The following is a 27,359-nucleotide window of genomic DNA, read 5'->3' as shown; positions in this document are numbered from 1 at the left end:
ATCGGAGCAACAACGGATTTTAAATATTTTTTGAGATTTGCAAATAAAAAATTTCATTATTGCAAAAAATGTCTTCACGATTTCCAATGTTTAAAGCCGAGCTTTCATTTACTCGTTTTCCCGATCGAAAAATTATTAATTGGTTTCCGGGACATATGGCAAAGGCTACAAAACAAATTAAAGAGAAATTGAAATTTATTGATTTTGTGATTGAAGTGAGAGATGCACGAGTTCCGATATCATCCTACAATAAGACCATTAATGAAATATTTGCTCATAAAAAGAGGTTAATTTTGTTTAACAAGTGCGATTTAATTCCAAAAAGAGAACAAGAGATAATTCAAAATTATTTTGAAGAAAATAGTTCTGTCATTGAAGGTCCACAAGTGTTAGGAACATTGTTCACGAGTGCAAAACAAGGAATTAATGTCAAAAAGATTGTAGATTTATGTTTGCATAACAAGAATGTAGAAATTGCTCCCAAGAAATTTAAAACAATACCTTTTACTTTTTTAATTGCAGGAATTCCAAATGTTGGCAAGTCAAGTATCATTAACAAGCTAATTGAGAAAAAAAAGGCAAAGGAAGGGGCATTGCCAGGAGTAACTCGAGGAATGGGATTTTTCCCCATGAAAACCAAAGAGAATTGCTTATTATTGGATACTCCTGGAATATTTCAACCGGATATCGAAAGTAACGAGCAAGGCTTCAAGCTAGCTCTGATAAATGCAATTCCAGATCACTTGTTTGGTGGTGACAACAATGCGGGAGGTACTGCCATAGATCTCATGCCATTGATAGACTATTTACTGTACCAGATGAATAGGAATGGTTGTTTCGAATATGTGGAAATATTTGGCATGACAGGCCCTACAAAGAGTGTCGAGGAATTGTTGTTGGCAGTGTGTGAAAAATGGAAAATGTATTCTTCAGGTGGACACCCTGATTGGAATAAGGCTCTTTCACATCTCTTGTTTTGGTTCAGAAGTGGAAAGTTAGGTCAAATTGTACTTGATACTGATATCATGAGTAGCAATTCATCAGTTCCACAAACCTCTCCTATTGTCCAAGTCACTGACACGTAGTAGTAAATTTCTGAAATTTGGAATTGGTAAACTCATTCATCGGCAAGAACGATTCTTTTCGAAGTATTGTCTCACGGGTTTAAACAACTATTTCGAAAGCTTGACGAGAACTTTTTCTGCAATTTCTTTCAATGAAACATTTGAGGTAATTGTTGCAATATGATCCACAAGTTGTTTGATCGTCATTAATTGTTGTCCATCCATAATTGTTCCAATATTTTTCTCATCTAATTTTAAAAGTAACAAGTCCAATTTACAAATCATTCGATTCTGTACTTCCAACTCTCCAATCAAATGAACATCTCGAAACAAGGTATGATACAATTCGTGTTGAGGAGGCAGTTTCCTCTTACTATCAAACCTTTTTTTAGAAAGTATCAGTTCAACAATTTGTCTCTTTTGTTGCGACTCTTCTCTCGATATTGGAGATGATGGATAATTTGGACACACTTGATGTTTGGTTTTTCTGGAATTTTCATCATGATTCGGAATTAAATAATCAGCATCATGGTGATGATCTCTCTTGCGTTTGATGGGAGAACTCGAAAAAGAGTCAGTACATATATTTTGAATGACATCATCACTCATGGTTGATGAATATCTATTTTCGTTAAATGTCATTCGATCGAGGCATCCATCACTCATGATGAAATCTTCATCTCCAGTGTTGTGAATCATTTTTTTTGTAATTTCAATTATTTCTGGAATTGTAAACTAAAACACTTTTTGACGGTTAACCGCTCGCCAAGTCTTCTTTGTTAATAAATTTAAATATATTTAATTAATTATTATTCACTAATGACGTGTTGTTGATCAACTCTTGTTGTCCGAAAGATGAAGAGAAAGATTTTCAAAATTCTTGAGGAGCAATTCAAACACTTGATGGAATCTTTTCAAGTGTGCAAAAAATGTTTCAAGTCAATCGGGTGAGCTCGGAAAAGGACTCTCAACAGAATTCAGCATCCAAACACATATCGGATGAACATCAAGATTTCATGAATGAAAGTCTTTTACGTGTTAATGAAGAACATGGTGATGATGTAATTTTTGTAAAATCCAATTCAATATTAAACCTCGGAAATGATATCAAGAAGGAATTCTCATCTTCATCACCCACATATCCATCATCATCATCTTTAACAATTCCTCCTGAATTTTCTCATGGAGAATTGGACGACCTTGAACGAAAATGTGTCCGAGTAAAACGTTCGGGAGTTGAAAAATCATGTTTTCTTAGATTCTATTTTAGAGATGAACGAATTTTCAAACACAGCACCTCTCCGATTAGCTATTTTGTTCCTTGCGACCAGAAATTACAAATTTTCATCTATTCTCAATTATTACAGAATTTTTACTTGAGGGGAAGCTTTTCTGGAAAACAGAATCAATTGCCTTGGATTGATTGGAATTGTGAAGTGTTTGAAATTATACCAATGTTTTTGTATCCAAAACGAATGGTTTCTCTATGTCTACAATGTTTTGAGGAATACAAGAAAGGTCAATCTTTATTGATGTTTGATCACTTGTTGAAACATTTTCACGAAGAGAGTGTTGTCCATTCCACTACCACTCCATCGACGAGTAAGAAACGACAGAAGCAACATCAGCAACAACACCATCAACATTCAGAGAATGACTGTGAGCATCACTGTCATCCTCCTCACGACCTTATACATACTCTAGTTTTTAATCGAAGACGACTGAAAAGAATGATGGAACCTCATTGGACAGTTCCAAAAATCAGACACACTGAAAACAGTTCAAAAGCCATACGAGTGAGCGCCTATATTGAGCGGCTCTATCTTTACCTTAAACATTTATTTGCAGAAAAAGAATATAGCAAAGCAGAGACCATTTGTAATTCTATATTGTTGCTTTTTGCAACTCATGGACAATACTTTAGCAAAAAGATTTCAGGATACTTTCCAGCCATGTGGATGGAGAGAGAAGAATTACTTATCACTCACACCAAAGTGGGAATGGCCAATGCCTTTATGAGAGGTCATACCTCGCTGTTGGAGAAAACATTGACGAGCAAATCAGGAGCAAGAGCATTTACTAATACGAAAATATTCTCGGATCAAGCTCACTTAACATCTTCGTTGCAAGTGGCCTTCTTTCTATTTCGATTTGTTAAGGAAGAAAAGAGTTTTGCCTTGTTGAACAAACTGACCCTGAGTTGGGTCATTTCATCCTTTTGTCAAGGATATCACGATATTTTGACGACACGACACTCAGAATCGTATAAGGGAATTGAATTGGAAACTTTTGAAAAGTTATTGTTTCGCCTTCCTGGGTTTATTCATAATCATGATTTTTTGGACTTTCTTTGCGAGTGTGCACTGAGACAATCAAAAATTTCTCTCGTGAGAGAATATTATGCAAGGTTTTATGAACATGCACCAGATGATATTTATGCCAAAATGTAAGTGTTGACACTTTACAAATCAGTTCTCTCACTAACACGTTCGTTAATTGATTTCTAAATTAGCAAATATATGAAGGCTCTCATGTGCTTATTTAAGGAAGAAGAGAAGCACGTGATTGTAGCACTCGCATTGGAAATTATTGAGCAGGATCCTCTTTCAACCATAGCTGAGAAAGTATTTAATCAATTTTGCTTGGAAAATTCAAAACCTGCCATCAAAGTGTCACTGAACACGAGTCAAATGTTGGTCATTATGAAATCAGAATGGAAATGTGTGGAACGAGATTTCGAATTGGACTCTCCATGGCGACTTCTTGTGAAATGCATCTTGCATTGTTGTAAATCATATCCAAGCAATCATTTAAAGAAGTTGATTCACGAATTCAGAGAATTCACCCTGCCTGCTTTAGAATTTATGGACATGTGCACCTCGTTAGTGAATCATTTGAAAAAGAGAATCAAAAATCCCTCCACCAAATCTTCAGAAAAGAAAAAAGATCAAAATATGTTATTGGTTTTGTTTACCATCGGTTTCACCCCTAGAGTAGAGCATGAAAATAATGGCTACCTGTCACAAGCAGATTTTTCTATTCTGAAAGACGAGTTATGGAGTTCGTATGAAGATAGAACCTACATAAAAGCATGCGAAATAATAGATCGAGCATTGAGGGCTGAGGAGTGAAAACAAAGAACTACATCAATTTCACAACCATATGGTGCTGTATTTGGAATGATTTAAATTAATTTGAGGATGATTGTACTTGCTTCTTGATTCCTAATAAGCTCAATAGGAATGCAATGAAAGCAAAAAACCATGCAAACATTCCTTCACTGCTGCTACTCGTAGATGAAGAAGTCTCTGAAGTAGTCTTTCCTTCCTTTGATTCCTTAGCTTCAGTGACCTTTCCTTTGGAAGATTCGTCATATAGCTTCTTTTTTGAGAATGTATTACCCTCCACATCCACGACATATGCGTGTACCTGGTCTATAAGTGATGGAATAACCTCAATGATGCCTATCGAGTCAACATCTTCACTATAATCACAATAAATAATATTTGTGGCGGAGTCATGGATATAAAACCGTTTTAAAAGATTTCTGTTGATAACAGAATTATTTGAAATTCCTTTGGAAAGTTGATCATCAAAGGCAATTCTTGTTGTTATTCCTTGAACTATATCTTTTTTGATTTCTTTGATAAGATCTTCATGACTATATGAAAAGTCATCTAAAGTGAGCACCATTCCACTAATTGTACCACACAAGACAATTTCAATCATATCACCCTCTTGGTTGATCTCTGGTAATTTTGGCTCCATTCTCGTTTTGAGGAAGCATTCAATTCTCTTGGTTGTTTTGTTAATTTTCCAAATATAATCATTTTCAAGAGAATTTTCTAATTGATTTTCAATTTCATCTAATAATGCATCAATGTTTTTTGAAGCTCTCAACTTTTTGTAATAAGGTAACACACATGAATATTCTGAGAGTTTTCTTGCTTCTGAGGTTTCTCTCAAAATAACATTCATGTCTTGCCTGAATTTTCCCTTCTCGAAAAGATAAACGTCTTGTCCCTCTTTCAATAAATTAATAAAATAAACAGGATTTGTGGCATCAATGGGTTGTAGTGACTCAATAGATCTCATATAGAGAGCAATCACATCATTAAGTCTGTCCTTTACAGAATAGGAATAATCTCGTAAATACATTCCAGAAATATTCACACTCGAAAGCAGAGATTGTTGCACGATTTGAATTTGTTGATGAAACCATTCCGATGAAAGATTTGAAAAACCTCCATTCTTGGCTTTTTCCTCCAACGTGGAAATTAGCGATACATGATGAACCAATATTATTGATGATGAGGAAGACTGATTAGAATCTTCCTCTTCTTCGGAACTCTTCTGAGAGAAAGGTATTGAAAAAATTAATCCAATATCAAATGCAGCATCATCACCATCGTAAGAGGAGAAGGATCGCCTGTCGTGGTGTGGTTCTTCTTCCATCACCGATTGATGCTTGTTGTTTCTTTCCTTTTGTTTCTTCTTTAAAAAATCAGCCACAACAGACACTTGATGATCCTTCATTTTTTTATCAATATAAAAAAATATTCACTCAATATTCATTTCATTTTAATATTATGAACAATTTTTACAAAGCTCTCGAAAGATTGAATTGAGGGCTTCAATTAAGAGTGACACACAATGGTTTAACTCTAGCATAATCCTGAGAGTTTGTTGGTCATGGTACATTTTAATTTCGCAAAGACCTGCGTTGAAAAGCCATCGAGTTTTATTTTACCACTCAAGCTTTTCTTTTGAATTGTGAAACGAACGTAATTGATGATGAGAAAGTCTTGTGCTTTTAGGAGGAAGTGGAAGATACAAATCTGGACATGAAACCAACATTCTCTCACCCATCTCTATGCTTTTTCTTTTCCCATTTCTTTCTTCTTTATTCATCTCAAAGGAAGGAACAAGGGAACATGTGGAGCGTAATCTTGAGAATTCTCTTCTCCAAACATTGAAATGATCCTTTGGAACACCAGCATGTATGTGGATGGTCGATGATGCCCAACTTTCAACCTCATAATTATTGTGGAACGATGGAGTTGAGTGTAACTTGTGTGACATGTCCTCACTCAAAATTCCCTTTTGTACATTAACAATTTTACCAGCGCACATCTTGGGTTTTATTCTCATGCTGCGTTTTTCTTTAAAGCATTTCACAAGTCTAATCTTTCTTTACCATTTGCATAAGGAACTCCTGTAAAAATTTCTGCTGGTCGAGGAGGAGTTCAAACTTTTCCTCCAATTTGTTCATTCGTTGGTCTGTCCTTTTATGTTCTTCCTCAATCAACACACGGATGTTTTGAAACAAGTTGTGTTCCGTTTGTTGTTGCCACTTCATATTTTCCTCTCTCAACACACGGATGTGGTCCAATTGCTCTTCCGATTGTTTCTTCATCAACGCATGGACGTTTTGAAACAAGTTGTGTTCCGTTTGTTGTTGCCACTTCATATTTTCCTCCCTCAACACACGTAGGTATTGAGACATTTTCTCTTCCGTTTGTTTTTGTTGCCACTTCATATTTTCCATAAGATTCTCAATACTCTTCTCTTTTTCCTCCATGTATCTTTGGAAGCGCTCTCTCATGCTCCTTTCTTCATCCAACAATACTTGTATTTGCTGATGGAAAGCCATTTTTTCAACTGAATCGGAATCTGAAAGACAATCCTTGACTACAGTTTTGCTACTACTGTCTATAGAAGGTTCACCAGTGGTGCTTATGGTCTGCGTGATTAAGTCATCGAAATAACTTTGATTGGACGAACTTGATGCAACTTCTTCTTTTCTTCTCTTTTCTTGTCCTTACTTTCCTTTTTTGGGATTTCTTGACAACTATTGACGATCTTTTCACAACACCCTGTTTGTTTCTCCTTGTTAGGTTTTGTCAATTCGTTATTCTTTTGCGAGCTGCTATCTTTATCATCCATTTCATCCTTAACAAGCTCCTTTTCCTTAACAGACACCTCTTTCTCTGGCTTGTTTGAAGAGCTGTTCAATTTCTTTTCAGTTTTCTTTTTCTTGGTATTTTTCTTTCTAGATTTTCCTTGTTTGGGAGTCTGAGTATCAACATTGGCTACTTCTTCAACTGTTCCAGAGAACATTTCATAGTAGACCTCTTCGACAACCTTGGTTCTTTCTGTTTCAGGAAGTAAGAAAAAGAACAACGGAGTGCTTCCTTTCATTGTCTCGATGCTCTTTCGACAGAGAGCAATTAATTTTTCCTTTTGTTCCCATAACGAAGCCTCACCCTCAACATTTCGGAATGTAAGAACACAATAACATAAAAGTCGAGCCAGTACTTGTTCTGTCCTTTCTGTTGTGCACAAATCAGTAAGTAGTTTCATGAATTCAGGGAACTTCTTTCTTAAATAATCCCGATTTTGGACTGCCTCATGAAGGGAGAGCTTTGGTGGTATGGTTATCAAGGAGGAAAGAACAAAGCATAATAGCCTAAACTCATTTGATGAATGGCCAGTAGGAATTATTTTCTTGACCATGATTTGGAGCAATGTGGTATCCTTCTTGTTTGTTAGCTCTTCTAATTTCATCCTCTGTTCGCGAAGATTCTGGAGAGTTTTTTTTTTTTGAGGTTTTTCAAGGCTTGTTGGGGTTCTTTCAAATGTTGTTGGCAAACAGAATTGATCTACAAAATTTACAAACCTCGAAGAATTGGCCACATCTTCAAAGAATGAAGCTTTTTCATGTCGATGAAATCAAGCCCCTCTGGATATATTGACCTTCATATACACCTTATTCCAACTCAGCTAAATGAAGACTCAAAAGACTCGCCAATCTGCACAGCAATTTCGGACACATAAAATGCCAACCTGCAGTTTCAAGCAAAAATGCCTTGTTTTTGAGTTACATATTGGACAAAAAAATTCCAACGATTGGCAATTTCTGCAAGTGTTTGTCGCATTGCTATCGAAAAGGGCGATGGGGAATTGGAATTTCAGCAAAAAAAATGTCCAACCAAACACCCACAGCTGCGTCATCCTCATCGTTGGTTCCAAATGTTGAATTACATAATGGAGTAAAGATGCCAATCATTGGATTGGGTAGGTATAACGCCAATTATTTAAGAGAGGCTCAATGTTATGGAATATTATTTCTCAATATGATATTGTAATGATCCGATGATGAATTCTTGATTTTTCTGAATCATCATCGAATACCATATGATATTCCTTCATCTTTGAAAATATATTCTCATATTTTTATGATTAGGAACATGGGAAGTAAACCAATCTCCACAATGCGAGGAATGTATTCTAGATGCGATTGAAATTGGTTACAGACATATTGATACTGCTCGAATTTACCGTAATGAGAAATTAATTGGAAAAGTGTTAAAGGATTTTATTTTTGAAAAGTCGCATGAGGGTAAAGATCGTATTCCCACGTTAACTCGCGAGGATTTATTTATTACATCAAAATTACCTCCAACGAAAGTGCACAGTGAAGAGATCATTCGAGAGACATTTATGGAATCTCTGGAAGATTTGCAGTTAAGCTATTTAGATTGGTAGGTCAGGGTTGGTGTGGTTTTATGAAACTGAAAATACTCATTTAAAATTCAATGATTTCTTTTCATGAATTATTTATTGATATTATTAATTAATATTATTTATTAATATTATTTTTTTAACCACAATTTATTAACTATTATTATTTATTACTAATTTATTTATTAATATTATTTTTTAATTTTCATATTTATTATTAACTATTCAATAATTACCGAATCATATTGATTTATTGAATGGGGTGATATCACCTGTTGCAGTTATTTAATTCATTGGCCTGGAACGAGTAAAATTATTGTCACAAGCGATCAAAACAGACTCAACAGGTAATTATTGAACTTTCGAAAATTATTATTGACAATGAATTACAGAATTGCCACTTGGCGTGTTTTAGAACAGCTTTATCGTGAAGGTAAAACACGATCAATTGGAGTGAGTAATTTTACATGTCAACACATGCTTGAACTTTTGGAAGATATCAAATCAAGAGAAGATGGAATTATTCCCCACGTCAATCAAATTGAATACCATCCTCTCTTGTACAAAACCCATGCCCAACTCGAAGAATTATGCAAGCAACATTCTATTGTTATTCAGGCTTATTCTCCGCTTGCTCATGGGGTGCTAATGCAAGGAAAATATGGACAAGTGACATCGAGAGAATGTCTCCAATGGATCCTACAGAGAGGACATGTCATACTTCCACGGAGCGTCAAACGAAATCACTCGGAAGAGAATTTTAAAGCTGTGACTGATTGGGCCTCTAACATCATTGAGGATGAAAGTCGTTTAAAACGATTGGATCATCTCGTGGAAAACGAAGTTCGAATTTGTTGGAATCCAGAAACGATCAAGTAATTGAGCGACGATGCATTGCGTGAAACAACGAACAACAAATGAAATGTTCCAAATTTGCATAATTGTCAAATTCATGTCACTCACCTTGCTTTTCCCATTTCTTTATTCATTTTCTGGATGATTCCCAAAATTGGAGAGAATGCTTCTTCTCAGCAACACAATCACCCAACACTTTAAAAAACAATGCGTCCATCCCTTCTTCTCCAAATCGTGCTCTCAACCACCGTTGTCACTACACTTTTATTCTCTTCGTTTCTCGCCACCCATGTATTCGTTCATGCTCAAGCAGCAGCAACGGTAGCAGCAACTGCAGGTGCAGCTGGTGGTGGAGTGCAAGCTGGTCAAATGGCAGCAGGAGCCACTCTCGATCGATACAACTCTGATACATTACTCTATAAGGATAAAATTCAAGCATTAATGTTTGTCCCTTTCAGGGCTTATTCGAATGCGTATGGTCCGTATGGAACCTCACAACGAGTGTATGGAGGAAGTCCCTATGCACCTATGGGAGCTTATTATAATACGTATGGATATCCCACTTATGGGGGAGGTTATTACGGAGGAGGGGGTATGCCTTATTATCCTTATTATGGAAACAATTATTATTACTCGAGTCCTTATGCAGTTCCTTACCATTGAGAATTATTATGACCATTATGAGTGATCACTCAAGACAGGAATGTGTGAACAGCGGTTCATGATGGTGGTTCTAATGCTGAAACGTTTGTGTGAACATGAAATCTCGATCAATAAATTTTATTCCAATACTTTTGTAATCTTTGGAAGGACCACTGTTGAGATCGATTCATTCGGTTGTGGTGTTCACTGTTAACAGTTGAGATCGATCGATGGAAGGATTTCGGTAAATCTTGAAATGAACGCCCATCATCATGACGTCATGAACGAGTTCTTTGTTTCCAAAGAAATTTTTATTTCCAATGAAAAAATGTTGTCCACCACTTCCAGCACGACTAGCACTGCACACACCATTGTTCCCAACCTCACTTTAGGATCAACGGATTCCTTTACTCACACCCCTCTCTCCAACCCTCCTCTCTCCAACTATTTCAATGATCCCGCAAATGATTATTACAATTTCATGACCCGAAAGTATCACGTCTATGCTTGTGAGAGTAATGGACCTCTTCTCAACGGCACGAAATTCACTCCTCATCCATTGATCATGTGTTGTTCGGAAGCGTACAGCAAACACTATCCATTGATTCTCTCTCCGGATGATATTTGGCTCTTGATCGCTCAGGGTTTTGCCAAACATGTGGAGATTCATTCCGATCAGTTAAGATCACAATTCATTTCCGATGAATCAGAGTCTGAATTGAAAGAAGAACAAGGCTCATCATGGTCGAGTTCAAAAATCAAAATTGTAGTCTCGATGGATGATAAATTTATTCATCCTTCTCAACAACAAGATTCTTCATCAGAACATACTCTTGCATTGAAACATGTCGATTGGTCTCGTGTCTTCCAAGAAATTACTTCTCAAGTGCAATCCCATCTTCGCACAGGAAATGGAGGTTGTGATAATAACAACACCTCTTCCCATTTGTTGGAATGTAATTTCTCCACCTCAACACATATTGAGAAAAGTGCTTCACAAATTGTGTTCATGAGTGCCATGAAAAATTACTTTTCCTATTGGAATGTATTTTGTTGTGGTCTACCGAGTATTACCTTGTTGGGAACTGTTCATGATTGGGAGAGTATTAAGGAGAGAACACTTCAATTGGAACAATATGGATTCCAATTTTGGTCCAAAGCATTGATTCCAATTTTGGATAAATTCATAGAGACGGCCAAATTGAATGGATCGTCCTCCAGTCTTCCTGAATCATTGAGAAATTTCTGGAATCGAATTGCATTGTGTAGTATGAAGAGTGGCTCGTGGCGTGTGACAGGTTGGATTTCCTACTTTTTCCCTTACAATCAACAAAATGAAATTTCTCGAGATTTGTCCGCGTTGAAAGACGATAATTCGAACAACTTTTTGGACAACGTTAAAGTGAATGGATGGGGAACCACGGCAGATCAGTATCCATCCGGTCTATCGACAGTTCAAGTCCGTCTGTTGAATTCCCCAGTGCAGGGAGTCGATTCTTTGCACTACATGGCTGGATTCTTGGGCTATGATTATGATGAACAGTTGAAAGGAATGAAACCAAGAATAGGCTGGGCCATTGGCTCTGAGAAGAAAGAGAATGACGTCGCATATGAGCAAGAGTGAAACTGTTCCACTGGAGACTACAGTCCCTGGCACTTGACAAATTACCTCTCAGGCTGTGTCATGCTAAATTATAAATTTATTGCGTTAATTTACCTTAGCAAGTCCTAGAAGGCACTTAGTTTATTGAAGGACAATTTCGTACCGTGTGATCTATCACAAAATTCTTGTCGCTTGTGTGAATCTTGCATTCACGACCCATGCGAATGTTCGGTCCTTCTCTTCGTGCTCATTACGTTCATTCCTCACTTGCATAGTCCTTTTGAATTCAAAACGAGAGTGCCAAGATTGTTCTGCAAAATTTGGCATCCAATTTAATTAGTACATCCAATAGTCCTTGTGGTTGTGAGAGGAGACTTTACCGTGTCATTGTCAGAGGTGGCATCAGCCTTTCTAAAGGATGACGTGTTGTGGCTGTATTGTTGAACAAATTGTTTCAATTCTTCGTATAAAAACTTTCGAACAGATTCTGTTTTCATTGACTCGTCAAAACGGTAATCAAATTTTGATTGGCAAACAATTTCTTCGTCGTTCACATATTGTTCTCTGATGAAAGATAAATAGGGATGATGAAGAGCTTGTTCGGCTGTGATTCTCTTGTCAGGATCCCATTCCAACATCTTGGAGAGTAGGTCGAGTGCTTCACTTGATGCATTTGGGAATATCGTTTGCCATGATGGTCTTGGTTTGCGTGGCAGCGACTTCAAGTACTTGACAGCTTTGAATGAGCCCTTGATTGAATCCTCGTCAGGAGTTCCCAGCAATTCCAATTGTTTATCGAGCACATCAAGAGCGGAGCTTCCCTGGAATAAAACTTTACCAGACGTTAACATTTCTCCCAAAATACAGCCCAGTGACCAAATATCCATTGGCTTCATTCCATATTCATACCCCAAGATGACTTCAGGCGATCGGTACCATAGCGAGGCAATGTCATTGGTCGATATTTTCGAGTCAATATCTACTCCTCGACTCAATCCAAAATCGCAATAGGCAAGTCTAAAATTTTCATTGACCAAAATATTTTGTGGTTTGATGTCTCGGTGAGCAATTCCTGAGCTGTGAATGAAAGCAAGTCCTTTCAACATGTGATACATAAAGTATTTGGTGTTAATGTCAGTAAAATTTTGATTTGATTTGAGAACATCTCTCACTGTACAATCCATGAGTTCAGTGATAATGTACAAATCTCTCAACTCATTTTCAGATCTTGGTACTACTAAATCTTTCAATTGAATGATATTCTCATGTCCTTGTATACTGCTATAATGTTTGAGTATTTTCAGTTCACGTACAATACGTTTCTGATAATCCTTATTCTTTTGAAACACATTTGAAATCTTCTTTATGGCAACTCGCTCATTATTTCTGGTATCAATGGCACTCGCTACAACGCCATACGATCCTCGTCCAATAATTTGCAGTAATTTGTAGTGTTCCGGAATTTCAAACGTTTCTCCCTCAATGATTTGTTGTCTCATTTTTTGTGGATGTTGTGTTGGTTGTGTTGATATCGGTGCGATTTGTTCTCTCAGGATGATGGAAGAATGTGTGAGTTATTATAAATGCGGTGGTGATGGTGATGGTTGTGGAGGTTTTGGAGGTTGTAGATATTAGGTCTTTTTTTGTACTCGTGAGGGTCAATGATGGAAAAAAGCTTTTGCAACGACGGTTGATTGTTCTTGTTCGAATTGTGATGGTATTCGTGTAGTTGGAGAGTATATATATCCGATACTGAGTTGGTATTCGTGTTGAAAACGAGGTGTTTTGCAAAAACGGTTGTTGTTGGGATGAGATGAAGATTGTGCGGTTGTTGTTCTGTTCTGAATATATAACTGAACAATCAACGGATGTGTCTTGGTGGTGGTTGAAATAGGCTGAATGGATGGTTGTTGTTGTTGGTGGTGGTGGTTGACTCACAAAAATCTGAATATTGGTTTTGTTCGTCGTATTACTATAGTAATTGTCGTTGTTGTTGTATTGCTCTTGTTGTTGAGGTTCTTTTAATTGATTATGAATCCAAGTTTAGTCTCACTGTTCCGGAATTCAATGGATAATGATGAGTCAATCCACGTGTTGTGCTGGCTCGTTGAACAAAGGAAGAATATTTTTAGAGTGATTCGGAAAAACACCAAAATGAAACCGAAAGAGAGAATCTTGTTGTGTTCTCGCTGGCCCTTTGTTCGTTTCTTTTTTTTGAGATTGTTGAGTGATTCTTCTCATGCGGAATAAAAGAGGATGCGAAACTTGTTTGAGTGGAGTTTTTTGGAAATTGAGTGATGGCTTGTCCTCAGGCGTTAATTGCTTAAAATGTTGTTTAGGCATTTGCATTTGGTTTTCGAGAGGTTTGTTTCTGACTGTATAACAACCGACATAAACCAGAATTGGGAATTTGGGTTTTTGAAATGACTTGTGACAGTTGTTTGAACATATCCACAAAATAGATACGTCAGCCATTTGGCTAAGAAAAACATGCAGACATTGATGGATTCACAAATAATTTCTTTATAGGCTCAATAATTTATACAATCTCTCAATCAAGTCAGTGGAGTAATTATGCAAGCAACTCATTCCTCAAGTGCAGCGGAATCATCTTCTTCAGGCGTTGGCTCAACAATGTGCTCTAAAGAGAATACATTGGAATAGAGACCTGAAACATAACTCTTGCCTTCTTGTGTAGTGTTCAAATACGCAAGACTATGCTTAATATATGGATATACAGACTTCCAATAAAACTTGGGATAGTTCTTTTTAAGAGCACCTGGGCTTGAATATCCAAGTTTCTGTGCTGTCCCTGTTTCAACAAATTCGTAATAAAGCGCTGCGATCTTTTGCAAGTAACGAGGATCACACATTTGTCCTGTTAAATCTGTCGACACATGAATGATCATGAATAAACATTTTTTCTATTATCGTGTCAAAAACTTACCAGCAGCTCTTACAATTCCCTACATCATTATTTGTGAATATTAATATGAATCATATCAAACTTACTGGATAGCCCTTAGTATCCTTGTGATCCTCTCCACTGAAGAGTCACGTATATTAGCCATCGACGTCCATGTTTTAAAATAATTACAAACTTACTGTGGGACAGGAAAACGAGTCAATTCAATGTTCTTCTGAATTTTCTCAACATTGATAATGCTATGATTGCTAAAGCGTTCTGCAATAAATAATTTTCCACGATCGACATGATAAGGTGTTAAACTTGCATCGGTTGCATTTTCATCGATATGCTGAAACGCAGATTTTCACAACAACAAGATATGTCATTATATATAAATCACTCAGTATTGAAGATCAACTTACCACAACCTCGTCACCACGACCAGTAGCATAGACTCCAGTCTCTCTGTCATCACGTCTACAAACACCCTTAACATATCCTGTGTAAAATGCAATGTTGGGATTATTTTTCCGCAAAGTCAAAACAAATATTCAATATTATAGTACTTACCAATATCATGACACAACAAGGAAATAATACAATGGAGCCAATCCTCGCTAGTAACACCTCCTTCACGAATATGTTTTCCTCTTAAAATCTCTAATGTAGATTTGAATAAACTCGAAGAATATCTTGATTTCGAAACTCACCTTGTCCAACCAATGTGACATGAATGGTATGTTCTGTTACCATAATTATCAAATTGCATGAACAAATTCAGACGGCATATGTTTGCTCACAAGCAGTTCATGATTGAATGTTACCTACCAACCTAATGATGCAGTTTCATGTTCATAATAACCGTCATCATAGTCAGAAATCATCAATTCGTTTGTCGTGTTGTATTCGAGTTGAAGTGAGCCAATTCATGCGCACCATTCCATCATTGAAATCAAATGACTCATTGTATCTTCAATGATCAGCACAATTCTACTCACATTATGATACAACGCATCTGAATTGGCAATGATGTCCAAAGCCATTCCAGCTGCCCAACAGATAATTTCCTTATAGTGTTCATTTGAATGTCCATACGTTTTTTCGTATCCCTTCCGAAGCTGATCTACAAATGAATCCACGAGCAGTGAAGTAACATTGAATCCCATCGTTATCGAACCCGGATCGGAGCTTGAAAATGTCTGAACAAATGTACGCGTTATTTTTTTATTGGAAATTTACGATGAACCAAAGATTGCCAATTCCATCAATAATAAAATTGTTCGTTATGGCCATCTCGCAATAAGTAAGGAGAAAATTAGAGCAACAAGATGGAGTATGGCATATCCAACAAGGCAGGATCACTAAGGACACCTTTCTGCAAATGCTCCACACTCAATTCTTCAGTAACCACTGAACTCTGAGCATGAGAGGAAGACAATTCCATAATCTCTGCACTCAAATACTCCAACATGGCCGTCAATGCAGCATGAACTTCCAACACTTCGACCTTCTCTTTAAAAGCCTGATCATTGAAAACAAAGTATGAATCCAGAAAGGATTGCACGTTCTTTGCTGCAAAGCTCAAATGAAGGGTCTTGTGAATCGAGCTGAGAGCTTCATCATTGGATGATTCCAATAACAAGCTTTTCATCTTGCAAGTTGCTTTGAGTGCTTCGGATTGGGCATGCAGTTTCAAATCTGGAGTAATGCATTGCAAGGTGAGTTGATGGATGAAATCGTTCAGAGAGGCAAACACAACAATAGGTTCACTCTCCTTCTGTGTTGGAGTTTCCTTGCCTTCTTCCAAATCTTCATGAAAATTTCCCTTCTTGGAATCGATTTGTTCTTGTTTTAAATCTCGCAAGTAGTCTTCAATGAGTGTTTTAACATTCACAACAGAGACACTTTCTTGATCTGTGGTAGACTCCTCTCGATGTTGTTGTTGTTGTTTAAATTGAAATACATATTTTCCACATCCATGAATCAACCAATACAACAAGGTGGTGTGCAAATAATTGGACATTTTCACCAAAGCTTGTTCATTCACTCTCTCTAGACGACTCACACCCTGCAAGACCTTGGAGATTTCAAACTTGATGGAGAAGGGCAATGATGGAAGAAGGCGAGGAGGTTGTGTTGAGGACATTTTGTTTTTTGTGAAAATTGGCCAGAACTCGAACTCGAGGTGAAAAATGGATTTTCGTGCTCGGAGTGAATTTTGTAATCGATGATAGGTTTCAAGACTCGGAAAAACAAAAATGAGCCACGTCGACCTGTCGACAACGACGACATCGTCATCATCTTCCTCCTCTTCCACTCTCCGAAAAAGACCAATTTTTGTATCTAGAATCGTTCCAGTGGGTGATGATGATTCTTCTTCGTCTCATTTTCTGAATAACAATTCCGAGCACAATAGCCAAGGATTCAATCATGATGATGCCGATGGCAAAAGAAGCACAAATCATAAGCAACTCGGTGATTCGAAAAAGAAGAATCCTTCACCGATGAGAAACTCCTCCACGTTCACTACAATTGTAGTGAGACTTATTTTCTTTGTATTGGTGTTGAGTGTTTGTATCTATGGAATTGTAAAGTATCTTTCGAGAAGGAGTGAAATGAGGAGACAAGCCACTCTATTAAATTCTCATTTGACAAGACATCATACATCGGATGATAATACAGCGCCCATGGAGAGAGTCGATCAGTTGACTTCTTCTACGGCATCTTCTAACAATGATAAAATTTCTTCAACATGTGATGGAACGGAATTACAAGACAAAAAACCCCACCCAGATACAAACTCTAACATTGATATTTTAGATGACAGTCGGAGTCGTCACGATGCGAACAAAGTTGACGTCACACCGATGGATGAGAGTACGGATGAATTTAGAAGAAATGCTGTCAAGAATGCGTTTCTTCATGCTTGGAGGGGCTACGAAAAGTATGCATGGGGACATGATGAAGTTCGACCTCTCACTAACGATGTATGTTGTGTTGAAATTGCATTATTATATATATTATTTATTCGAAATATTTTATATAAATTGGAATTGCATGAATAACGATCGGCAACTATCACCATTTCACAGTCAAGAGACAATTTTGGAAATATGGCTGCAACTATTGTCGATTCTCTTGATACTATGATTATAATGAACCTTCATGAGGAGCTTGCCAAAGCTAGAGAACATGTCTTGTCTTTGGATTTCAATAAGGATCAATGGGTATCTGTTTTTGAAACCACCATTCGTTATATTGGTGTAAGTATAGATGATTGACAAATTGTAATCAGTTCGAGTATGGGATTCCACTTTTTTATTTTCTTTACTATCTTTTGAACATTGAATGCGTCACAGGGTTTTTTAAGTGCTTTCGATCTCACTCAAGATAGCGCCTATTTAATTAAGGCTCGCGAACTCGGAGAAAAGTTATTACCTGCCTTTCATGCAGATAGCAAGTTTCCTCACACCGAAGTCAATCTATACACAGGAGCCTTTAAGAATGCAGAATGGCATCGAACAAGCTCCATTCTTAGTGAGGTTGGATCGATTCAATTAGAATTTAAGTATTTGAGCCACCATAGTGGAGATAAGAGATTTTGGCAAATTTCTCAAGAAATTATGGATGCATTGGATAAACAACCAAAAGCAAGAGAGGGTGAGTATGACAGTTTACTTCAATATTATTCATTGGAATTCTAATAATTCTTGTATAATCATGAAAAGGTCTTTACCCTGCCTATGTGACCACCGATCGTGGCTTGTTGATGGGAGACCACATTACTTTGGGAGCCCTCGGTGACTCATTCTTTGAATATTTACTTAAACAATGGCTGCTCACAGGAGAGGAGCAATTCCATAGAATGTATCGAGAATTTGTGAAAGGAATGAAAAAGCATCTCATTGCCAGATCGTCTCCAAGCAATCTTGTCTATGTTGGAGAGCTAAAGAATGGCCAATTGGATCCAAAATTCGATCACTTGGTTTGCTTTGTGGTAAGTAACCCAATGCATGAATCATTTGAAAAGAAAATTAATTTTCCAATCAGCCTGGAATGTTGGCTCTTGGATCTGTCAATCGTGGAGCAAATGTTAGTCAAGAAGAATTGAATGAGGACTTGGAGCTTGCTAAAGAATTGACTCGCACTTGCTACGAAATTTATAGCAGACAACCTACCGGTATTGGATGTGAAATCGTTTATTTCTCAAATACTACTCATGATTTCAATGTTCAAGCTCCATTTTACATTTTGAGACCAGAAGCTGTCGAATCAATATTTATTCTCTACAGAATTACAAAAGATCCAATGTACAAGGAATGGGGATGGAACATTTTCAAATCCATTGAAAAGCATTGCAAGGTATGTGAAATTTATGTGTTGAATGTAGAAGTGAATTCACTGAAATGAACTATATTCCATTCACATTTTCTGAAATCATGACTCCTTGAATGGTGATTATCACATTCATGTGTCCATCAATTATTTCTTGATGAAACATTTTGTTATTTTATGAATATTTACCCTTAACATCTTATTCGCCTTACTGATCCAACAATCAATAATCGTTCAATCATTTGTGTGTATACACAACAGACACCAATTGCATATGCTGGATTGAAAAATGTTCTTGTAGTTGGAGGTGTACAAGACAATGCCATGGAATCGTTTTTCATGTCGGAAACACTTAAAGTAAGTTGATTGAATGCCACTTTCAAAAACAACACTCACCTGTGACCGCACGCATTGTGTCATCACTCCCATTTTCGTGATAATACGAACAACCTCCTTAGTATTTGTATTTACTGTTTACGGACCACAAAATTCCGCTGGACAAGTATGTGTTTACCACTGAGGCTCACCCACTCTCCCCTCTCCACTGAAAGAACAAAACAGTTGCAATATTATTTGAGATGACAAGGATGCATTATTATTTTTGATCGTTTTTGGCAATACAAAACTTGCCTCTCTCATCGGTTTCCTTCTTGGGTTTTTATCCACGGCACAGGATAAACAACTCTTCGATAGTTCTCTCTCACATACTTTTCACAATACTTACTGGACAATCTCTCGCGCAATCTGCACAGTATCCAGTGACTCCTGTCAGGAGCACCTCAACCAACCTAACCTACGGTCACCCACTTCCATAACGCAATCCAATCTCCAAGAGATCCAATCTCCAAGCGAACCAGCCCTCAATAAAAAAAAGCGGACGCAGTTTTCATCATTTAATCCCCGCTGCTGCTGAGAATACCACCTTGCAAAAAATTATCAACTGCTTCCTTTTCTTGCATCTGCCTCCTCTACGATCAATCAAATAACTGAACACCAATAACAACGCTCTCTCTGAGGAAACTCAAAAAGACGAAGATTTTCATCATCTAAATTTACGAAAGAAATTGAGTCCGCACTCTTTCTAGACGCTAATTGGAACCATCCTTGTGTGCGAACTAGTATCAACATTGCATCAACAACATCATCGGATTGAAGAACAGTGCGTACTTTCAGAGACTAGTGAGGAATTTGTACTATTCTTCGGTACTTGATTGTCATCATCATCATTAGTGCGGCTCAACATTGATCTGCAAGCCTTGAATATTCAAATTATTATTCTGAATATTTAATTATTTATTGTGATTTAACAGCAACAACATCCCGTATTTGTCTTTAATCAAACAACGTTAGATCGATACATCCTAACTTTTACTACCGCCATCATCATCATTATCCGTCAACCTCTTCCAAACCAACCACCAACAAAGAACAACAATGAGCGTCATACACGAAGATCTTCACGTATCAGGTACTGGCTCAAGCCTTCGTGAACAACCCATCGAACAATTTTCGAGCATTGCTTGTGTGCAGGTAAGTTGTTATCTCTGACGGAACAGTTATTACAACAACATCAACAATTATGAATTATACTGTTATCCCAACCGTATTGCTCTTATTACATCATCTTTCTCGTCGTGTTCTACACGATTTCCATGAACAGTGCCGAAAAGGACACAGAAAGTGTGATAAACGTTTACCAAACTGTAGCAATTGCAAGCGACTTGGAAAAGAATGCTCGTATAGGTCTCCAAAGAAGAGAGGACCACAACCAAAGAAGGGCGAGAACGAGAATCCACTTGCACTCCCTGAAATGGGTCATGATCACGAAGACGACATTGGTGAAGATGATCAATCCCATTCTCACTCACATCAAAGAAAGAGAAAACAATCAGAGTTTCAACATGATGATCAATTCGATTCTGACTTTGTTACTCCCGGAGCTTCAAACAATATTTCACCTCAGAGCGGTGACACTCATGCTTCTTCTCTTGTACCAACAACGAATAGCCACATTGATCATTCCTCGACGAGACTGTCCGAAGAATACATTAAGAAGCTTTGCTTTGATGTTTACAAGGAAATTGTTGGGGACTGCCTTCCAGCTGCACAAAAGACAAAGATGGACAAACTCATGAATCACTCTCTCTCTGGTAACAACATTGTAACTGGTGCTGTCAAGAAGAAGAAGCTTATGAACGAAATTGATGTTCCAGACTTGGCTCTTCTGTATGCATTGCAATCTGTTTGCTTCCAAAGAATTGGCCAACATGACCTCTCGAAACAACTCTATCAACGATCAAGACAGACCGTATCTACAGTGTTTGACAACATTACAGACTTTAATGTTGTTTGTTCGTACGCCTACTTGTCGAGTTACTTGGTTGGAGAGGGAGATTTCTTGGGAGCTAAATTCTATCTCAACTCAGTTCTCTTCTATCTTGAACAGCAAAAACACAACACAAGCGAATCTGATGCAGCATTCTTAAAGAGCTTAACAACGGTCATCCATTTGGCAATGGAAGAGGATAAGTCTCAAGTTTGTTTCCTTCTTAATAGACTTCTCTCACTCATCATTACCAAGCATCCAGAGCTGAATATTGAGGCATCAGAGAATAGATTTTTAATTTGTGAAGAGGAACTTTCAGAGAAGATGAGAAAATTGGATCTATTAACCAACTCTTTGAGCACGTCATGCACCGACACCTTGTGCTCGTCGAAGAAGGATCTCAGCAAAATTGTCTACCTCATGTATTTGGACACGATGAGAATCAAGGTTTTGGAAAAACACGGAATGAAAGATTCGATACATGTTAAAGAGGCAGCCGATAGAATTACTTCTCTGACGAGAATTCCAACATTTGAATTGGCTCCTGTTATTGTTGTGAGGTCTATTGCCGTTGCTGCTCGCGTGCACTATAACTTGATGGTGAAGGATCTTTCTGCTTTCCAGGATGATATGTTGGTGCGATCTCTTAGCGACGACTTGAAAGCCCTCAAGTTGCTTGGTACCAAGTATGAAGTGGTTAAGACTCGCTTCCAACAACTCATTCGTGACATTGAATTGATTTTGGAGCAGGTTGAACTGTTTAGACTTCAACGTCACAACTCATTTAATAATGGTCAACCTCAAACCTTTGAAGCAACAGACATATTCTCCATGATCAATTCCAATCCAAACTTTTATACTCCTTACCTGTTCAGTCAAGATGCTCTAGGAAATACTGTCGACCAAAACATTTCGCAGATACTCAATAATGAACAACAACCTAATCAACCACAACATCCCCATCAACCAACAGAGGACATGTTCTTACCACCATTTGATGCATTTGGAGTCATGGCAGATCATATCAATCTTGCCAATACCTCGGCACAGCAAAACAACCTTGACTTTTTGGACTCTCTTAATGGTTTGTTCCAATAATGTAGGTATTTAAGAAGCATTTCCAATCAACTCAACAACTGTATTCATCAGTGTAAATAAACACGACCATTCCCAGAAAATTAACTTTTGGAGGATCTACGTAGACTCTCTTCTTTTTATGAATAATATCCTTATTTTCATACACGTTTACCACCGCGCCTTTCGCACCATTGCAAGACCTTAATGTCGCATATTTGTTTCTTCAAACTTCGGAAAATTTGTCAAGTCTGAAAATGTTCATGAAGTCCTCCCACTTGACATCAAAAAACAAAACCTTCAATATTGAATCGCTGTCATCGCAAAGTCCCTTCAAATCTTCCGATCAAACACATGTTGACCCTTTGCATTGCTGGAGTGACCACGGTGGCGAGTGTTCTCATTTGGCACTATCTTTTCAATTACGAACAAGCACGTCTGCGTTACAATGACCAATCCGAGTCATGCAAGGAATTGCTTGTAGAAATTCCGATCCTGTCTTCCGATCCGAAACACAACACGACACAAGTGGGAGACTATCGAGTGCCTCACCTTGCCTATAAGGTAAATTTTTGGTCATTTGTGAAGAACAAATCTGTTCACACATTTTAATATTTTCAATTATTTTCACAACTCTTCAAAATTTTATATAGTATCGTTATCCTCTTCTGATTGGCAATTTTTCTCTTCTCCATGATGTCATACCTAATCTATTTCTTCCACTTCGTAATTTATTATTTCCAAATTTTTCACCATTACATTTTGAAACAAAATTTTTCACAGATTTCGATGATACCTTGGAGGACATTTGTTTGGATTTTTTGAGGGATCATTCACCACAGTCAGTCTCTCATCATTCTGCTAAACCTGTGATTTTAATATTTCCTGGAATTACTGGAAGTTCTGAATCCTATTATGTTCAATCCTTAATAAGAACCATTCAGAAAAATTACTCATCGTCTTGCCCTTATCACATTGTGGTCTATAATCGACCTGGTTGTCATTCCCTTCAAAATTCCAAATTGAGAAAAGCAAAATTCTTTTTAAATTCACACAAAAAAACAGTCGAACGAGTCATTGACATTGTTTCTCAAGAATTTCCAAATTCGAACATTCTACTAGTTGGATACAGTGCAGGTGGAGTTGGTATTACCAAACAATTGGGATCCAAGAAAGTGAAAAAGAATACTCGAGTCATTGGAGCCATCACAATTTCACAACCGTTTGACATGGTTGAGACATTGAAAACATTGGAACGAAATAAGGCCTATAACAAATTTTTGGTGACTTTTATTTTGGAAGTGTTCAAGAAGAATCGAGAATTGTTGGAAGGAGCCATTCCTGCACAGGATTTACAAAGTTTGGACAAGTGTAAAACCATTGATGAAATTGATACAAAACTGACAAAACCACTACACGGTTTGAGAGATGTCACTTTGGACTTTTACAATAAGAGATCCACCTTTATGAAACATTTACAAAGAATTTCAGGAGAGAAGATGTTGCATCGTGTGAAAACAACTCAGAATGAATTGGGAGAAAATGTTTATTATGAGGAAGAGAAAGAAGGAGCTTACGATTCTTCTTCAAAAGGCGGTGAAACTGAAAAAACCTATCATGCTCCAGTGTTTATCATGCTTTCCAAGGATGATCAAATCATTGCTTACAATTCAGCTAAATTGAGTTCCATTGTGCACGCGAAGGGAGCTGAAAATTTGTATGTCATTGAAACTCAACATGGAGGACATTGTTCGTTTTTTGAACAATTTTCTTGGTGGCTTCCTGGTGCACTCAGTTTCTCAGAAACTTTTGCTGATAAGGTAGTCATGCAAACTTTGGCAGGAATAGTCAAACATCATCAAAAATTTGTCGAGAGGAAGCAATGAGTCAATCATTAATAAGGTTGATCTTTGAAAATTCTCCACAATTTCATAGTTCTAACTCCAAATAAACAAGCTTTTGAAGATGCAAGACTTCGCTATTTATTATTCAAAATTGTTTAAATGGTAGAGACGCTAGCAGCGTTGTCAACGTTTGAACCAACCACGATTGGGGAGGATTTCTTTGAGGCAATGAAAGCTTCAACAGCTTTTGGTAACAAGTTGTATCCTTCGTCAACTCCGGAGCTATGATATCACAATAATTCATATTGTGATTCGATAGGATATGAGACAATGTTCATTGACGTTCATCATCATCATCAAATATCATTCCGAACATTGAATTCATTCATACATGTTAATATGAAACAATAGGAGTCTCATACGAATACTTACCAAATAGCGCTCTCAACAAGAGATCCAATTCCCCAAGCAGAGCAAACAATTTCAGTTTCCAAAACATGATAACAGCTATGTTCATCAACTGCTTCAATATATTGGAGGGAAGAGATGGATAAATAGTCCCCGTGGACTGGTGGAATAGTAACGCTCTTTAACGTATGATTTTCTAAATCCTTTTCTTGATGGTCTTCATAGTGGAATTCTGATTGACCCAAATACCACAACAAAGCACTAGGAATTTCATAGTCGGGATATACTTTGACTTTTCTCTTTATGATCTTTGGATTATCGCTAGGTAATGTTTCAGGTTCAACCTTCTTAAACTTTAAATATGGAGCAGTAAAATTGTCAAATTCATCCGTGAATACGAGTTTCCAATATTCCTCTTTACTCAATGGAACGAGTTTCTTGCAAGTGTGTTTAGTCATGGCTAGGGTGTTGTTGTATTGTATCGGGTGAGATGAAAATACCGATGATGTATTGCGGACTAGTGATGATGATGATGATGATGGTTAAGAGGAAATGATTCGTCTGCTACTAGAAAGCGCCGAGCGAGCGTTGGAGGTTTCCGAAAGAGAGGGAGAACAAGGAAGGGTATGAAAACTTTTTTTTTTTCGGTTGTCTTTTTTGTCGTTCTTTAACGGTCTCTTTAGGTTTTTGAGCCGCCAAGTGTCTTTATTGTTCATGGATTGATGAAGATGGAAATTTGGATACGGGGTGATGAAAAACCATGTTTTGATGAAGAGGATAATGAAGTGGATGGCGTTCGAATAACAAGTTGAAGAGGGATGGAAAGGGATTTCCTTGGATCATTTAATCTCCAAAAGGATTTGGTCACTAAAATTGTTTCTGACAAGGTCGTCACCCTTCTAATGGGGTTCCAACATGCTTCAATGAGCGTATCATCCTTTTCGTGGAAGGTTCTAAATATCTCAATTTTCTTTTCCACTGTCTTAACAATTGTTCATTGTAGCATAAATTCAAATTCTCTCAAACAAATATTTTAATCTAATTTTCCAAATCTTGTAACCTCCTCTTCAACTGTTTGATTTGCTCAAGGGATTGAACATAGTTATATTTCAAATCTTCAATTTCTTCAAAGAACTCTGGATCAAAAGCGCTCAATTCTCCTACCATACGAAATGTAATGTTGATATTGTTGTGTGTCTCAAAAGAAAACGGCACTTACCTTTAAGCTCTTCATTTTCCTTTCTCAACTCCTTTACCTCTTGTAATAATCTGTTCTTTTCCCTAGTTGCTTCTTCCTTTTCTCTTAGAGCCTTTGTCAAATTTAGAGACATGTCTTGTTGCTTCTTCTCAAAGTATTGTTGTGATTTCAGTTTGGCTGAATTTTTTAGCTCTTCCAATTCTTGTTTGACTTCTTCAAGCTCTTTCTTCAAAGAGTCTCTTTCTTCGATGACTTGCTCAAGTTCTTTAGTGAGTCGTTTTAATTGATCATTTCTTGTTTGATTGGTCGACTTGGTGGTAGAGTCGACAATCATTTTCGTTTGTTTGAGATCATCATTTTCCTTTCTTAGCTCGTTCAATTGTTGTTGTAGGATGCTATTTTCTTGTTGTAACTTGTCAATCTTGGAATTTAGTGTTGACTCTTTCTTGGCTGACTCTTTTTGAGCTTGCATTGTCAAAGAGTCCTTTTTAGAGAAGGTAAAGTTTTTGAGCTCGGAGTTTTCAACTTTGAGAGATTCAATTTCACTCATCAGTTTTTCTTTTTCTTTCTTAATTTCATTGATTTCCTCATTATTGGCTTGTATTTGCTTTTGGTATTCAACTCTGGTTTTTTCAACAGCGTGCTTCTTTTCGATATCTTTTTGATTTTCAATCTCCGCCAGCTCTTTCTTCAAGTTGGTAACTTCTTGTTTAATTTTGTCTCGTTCTTCGAGTAAATCGTTATATTTCTTTAAAGCTTTTGCAATTTGTTGAGAGTGACCCTTTTTTTCTTCCATGTGCATTTGTTTTGCTTTCTGTAGCTCTTCATTTTCCTTTTGTACTTTCTCAATATCACTCTTGAGTTTCTTCTTTGTCCTCACATGCTCTTGAATTTCTTTCTGGAGGTCAATAATCTTGTTAGCCTTTTCTTGTCTTATCCTTTTAACTTCATTAAGTTCATTTGTGAGTTCTTCAATCTTTTTTAACGATTCTTGTTTATCCTTGAAAATCACTTCGTCCTTTTTAGAAAGTTCCTCAATTTTGTTCTTCAGTCTTTGGTTTTCGTTGATAAGCATTTTGTGGGTATCCAGATTAACACTATTTCTCAATTGGTCTTCGATTTTTTCTTTGAGCTTTTCTTCTTTTTTGCGCAGTTGCTCAATTTCATACTTGTCAACATTGGTTTTGTGAAGTTCAATAGCTGCAATCTTTTCTTCAGCTTTCAAAAGATTTGATGTTAATTTTTGAACGGTATTCTCTAATTGTTCCTTTTGTTTGGCCAATTTGTCGTATTTTTGTTGCTGAGCCGCAAGTTGTTTTTTCAAAGCATGCTCCGACAGTTGTCGTTTCAGTTTCTCACATTCTTCTTTTGATCTTGATAGTTCTATTTGGATTTCTTGAATGGTCTGCTTGTACTCTTCAACCTCCATATCAAACTTCGTTTTCATTGTATCAAACTAGAGTGAAATAGAATTGTGATAGTGTCAATTACATTTATAAAAATATAATTTAGGTACCTACAGATTTCATTGCTTCATGCAATATCTCATCCTTCTCTCGCAATTGTGCCTCTAACTTG

At 37.1% G+C, this 27,359-nt stretch overlaps 15 protein-coding genes across 15 annotated transcripts in view; 7 read left to right on the top strand and 8 right to left on the bottom strand.

The window, feature by feature from the left end:
* Positions 1-68: 68 nt before the first annotated feature.
* Positions 69-1,085, top strand: FDP41_012743 (uncharacterized protein; the record flags this gene model as incomplete). The annotated part of the gene is made up of 1 exon (XM_044703296.1): positions 69-1,085. One exon carries the CDS (start codon positions 69-71, stop codon positions 1,083-1,085), a length of 1,017 nt encoding a protein of 338 aa, XP_044565668.1.
* An 87-nt stretch (positions 1,086-1,172) lies between these two features.
* On the bottom strand, positions 1,173-1,763 carry FDP41_012742 (uncharacterized protein; the record flags this gene model as incomplete). The annotated part of the gene is made up of 1 exon (XM_044703295.1): positions 1,173-1,763. One exon carries the CDS (start codon positions 1,761-1,763, stop codon positions 1,173-1,175), a length of 591 nt encoding a protein of 196 aa, XP_044565667.1.
* Positions 1,764-1,993: 230 nt separating this feature from the next.
* On the top strand, positions 1,994-4,195 carry FDP41_012741 (uncharacterized protein; the record flags this gene model as incomplete). The annotated part of the gene is made up of 2 exons (XM_044703294.1): positions 1,994-3,510; positions 3,577-4,195. The coding sequence occupies 2 exons, from the start codon at positions 1,994-1,996 to the stop codon at positions 4,193-4,195; spliced, it is 2,136 nt and encodes a 711-aa protein (XP_044565666.1).
* A 58-nt stretch (positions 4,196-4,253) lies between these two features.
* On the bottom strand, positions 4,254-5,600 carry FDP41_012740 (uncharacterized protein; the record flags this gene model as incomplete). Its single annotated transcript, XM_044703293.1, has 1 exon — positions 4,254-5,600. The coding sequence occupies one exon, from the start codon at positions 5,598-5,600 to the stop codon at positions 4,254-4,256; it is 1,347 nt and encodes a 448-aa protein (XP_044565665.1).
* A 1,215-nt stretch (positions 5,601-6,815) lies between these two features.
* On the bottom strand, positions 6,816-7,631 carry FDP41_012739 (uncharacterized protein; the record flags this gene model as incomplete). The annotated part of the gene is made up of 1 exon (XM_044703291.1): positions 6,816-7,631. One exon carries the CDS (start codon positions 7,629-7,631, stop codon positions 6,816-6,818), a length of 816 nt encoding a protein of 271 aa, XP_044565664.1.
* Positions 7,632-8,047: 416 nt separating this feature from the next.
* On the top strand, positions 8,048-9,467 carry FDP41_012738 (uncharacterized protein; the record flags this gene model as incomplete). The annotated part of the gene is made up of 4 exons (XM_044703290.1): positions 8,048-8,141; positions 8,311-8,608; positions 8,870-8,935; positions 8,981-9,467. 4 exons carry the CDS (start codon positions 8,048-8,050, stop codon positions 9,465-9,467), a joined length of 945 nt encoding a protein of 314 aa, XP_044565663.1.
* Positions 9,468-9,650: 183 nt separating this feature from the next.
* FDP41_012737 (uncharacterized protein) lies at positions 9,651-10,106 on the top strand (the record flags this gene model as incomplete). The annotated part of the gene is made up of 1 exon (XM_044703289.1): positions 9,651-10,106. The coding sequence occupies one exon, from the start codon at positions 9,651-9,653 to the stop codon at positions 10,104-10,106; it is 456 nt and encodes a 151-aa protein (XP_044565662.1).
* Positions 10,107-10,413: 307 nt separating this feature from the next.
* Positions 10,414-11,709, top strand: FDP41_012736 (uncharacterized protein; the record flags this gene model as incomplete). Its single annotated transcript, XM_044703288.1, has 1 exon — positions 10,414-11,709. One exon carries the CDS (start codon positions 10,414-10,416, stop codon positions 11,707-11,709), a length of 1,296 nt encoding a protein of 431 aa, XP_044565661.1.
* Positions 11,710-12,020: 311 nt separating this feature from the next.
* On the bottom strand, positions 12,021-13,187 carry FDP41_012735 (uncharacterized protein; the record flags this gene model as incomplete). Its single annotated transcript, XM_044703287.1, has 1 exon — positions 12,021-13,187. One exon carries the CDS (start codon positions 13,185-13,187, stop codon positions 12,021-12,023), a length of 1,167 nt encoding a protein of 388 aa, XP_044565660.1.
* Positions 13,188-14,273: 1,086 nt separating this feature from the next.
* Positions 14,274-15,762, bottom strand: FDP41_012734 (uncharacterized protein; the record flags this gene model as incomplete). Its single annotated transcript, XM_044703286.1, has 8 exons — positions 14,274-14,575; positions 14,636-14,654; positions 14,701-14,734; positions 14,794-14,945; positions 15,019-15,095; positions 15,167-15,256; positions 15,307-15,339; positions 15,591-15,762. 8 exons carry the CDS (start codon positions 15,760-15,762, stop codon positions 14,274-14,276), a joined length of 879 nt encoding a protein of 292 aa, XP_044565659.1.
* A 149-nt stretch (positions 15,763-15,911) lies between these two features.
* FDP41_012733 (uncharacterized protein) lies at positions 15,912-16,742 on the bottom strand (the record flags this gene model as incomplete). Its single annotated transcript, XM_044703285.1, has 1 exon — positions 15,912-16,742. The coding sequence occupies one exon, from the start codon at positions 16,740-16,742 to the stop codon at positions 15,912-15,914; it is 831 nt and encodes a 276-aa protein (XP_044565658.1).
* A 112-nt stretch (positions 16,743-16,854) lies between these two features.
* Positions 16,855-19,479, top strand: FDP41_012732 (uncharacterized protein; the record flags this gene model as incomplete). The annotated part of the gene is made up of 7 exons (XM_044703284.1): positions 16,855-17,583; positions 17,689-17,859; positions 17,956-18,256; positions 18,325-18,593; positions 18,647-18,958; positions 19,193-19,288; positions 19,390-19,479. The coding sequence occupies 7 exons, from the start codon at positions 16,855-16,857 to the stop codon at positions 19,477-19,479; spliced, it is 1,968 nt and encodes a 655-aa protein (XP_044565657.1).
* An 886-nt stretch (positions 19,480-20,365) lies between these two features.
* FDP41_012731 (uncharacterized protein) lies at positions 20,366-24,217 on the top strand (the record flags this gene model as incomplete). The annotated part of the gene is made up of 4 exons (XM_044703283.1): positions 20,366-20,461; positions 20,592-22,341; positions 22,660-22,895; positions 22,985-24,217. 4 exons carry the CDS (start codon positions 20,366-20,368, stop codon positions 24,215-24,217), a joined length of 3,315 nt encoding a protein of 1,104 aa, XP_044565656.1.
* Positions 24,218-24,330: 113 nt separating this feature from the next.
* Positions 24,331-25,041, bottom strand: FDP41_012730 (uncharacterized protein; the record flags this gene model as incomplete). The annotated part of the gene is made up of 2 exons (XM_044703282.1): positions 24,331-24,457; positions 24,608-25,041. The coding sequence occupies 2 exons, from the start codon at positions 25,039-25,041 to the stop codon at positions 24,331-24,333; spliced, it is 561 nt and encodes a 186-aa protein (XP_044565655.1).
* A 580-nt stretch (positions 25,042-25,621) lies between these two features.
* Positions 25,622-27,359, bottom strand: part of FDP41_012729 (uncharacterized protein) — a gene marked incomplete at both ends in the record, with an annotated part of 7,078 nt that continues 5,340 nt past the window's right edge. Inside the window, 3 exons of the mRNA XM_044703280.1 lie at positions 25,622-25,743; positions 25,803-27,237; positions 27,302-27,359. The exon at positions 27,302-27,359 is cut by the window's right edge and continues 253 nt beyond it. Of these exons, the coding sequence (XP_044565654.1) occupies positions 25,622-25,743; positions 25,803-27,237; positions 27,302-27,359 (1,615 nt within the window). The remainder of the gene's footprint in view (positions 25,744-25,802; positions 27,238-27,301) is intronic.

This window comes from Naegleria fowleri (assembly GCF_008403515.1).
Source record: "Naegleria fowleri strain ATCC 30894 chromosome Unknown tig16, whole genome shotgun sequence".
NCBI classification, from domain to species: Eukaryota; Heterolobosea; class Eutetramitea; order Acrasida; family Naegleriidae; genus Naegleria; species Naegleria fowleri.
The sequence above is the reverse complement of the archived record's forward strand: the minus strand, read 5'-3'. Positions and strand labels throughout refer to the sequence as shown.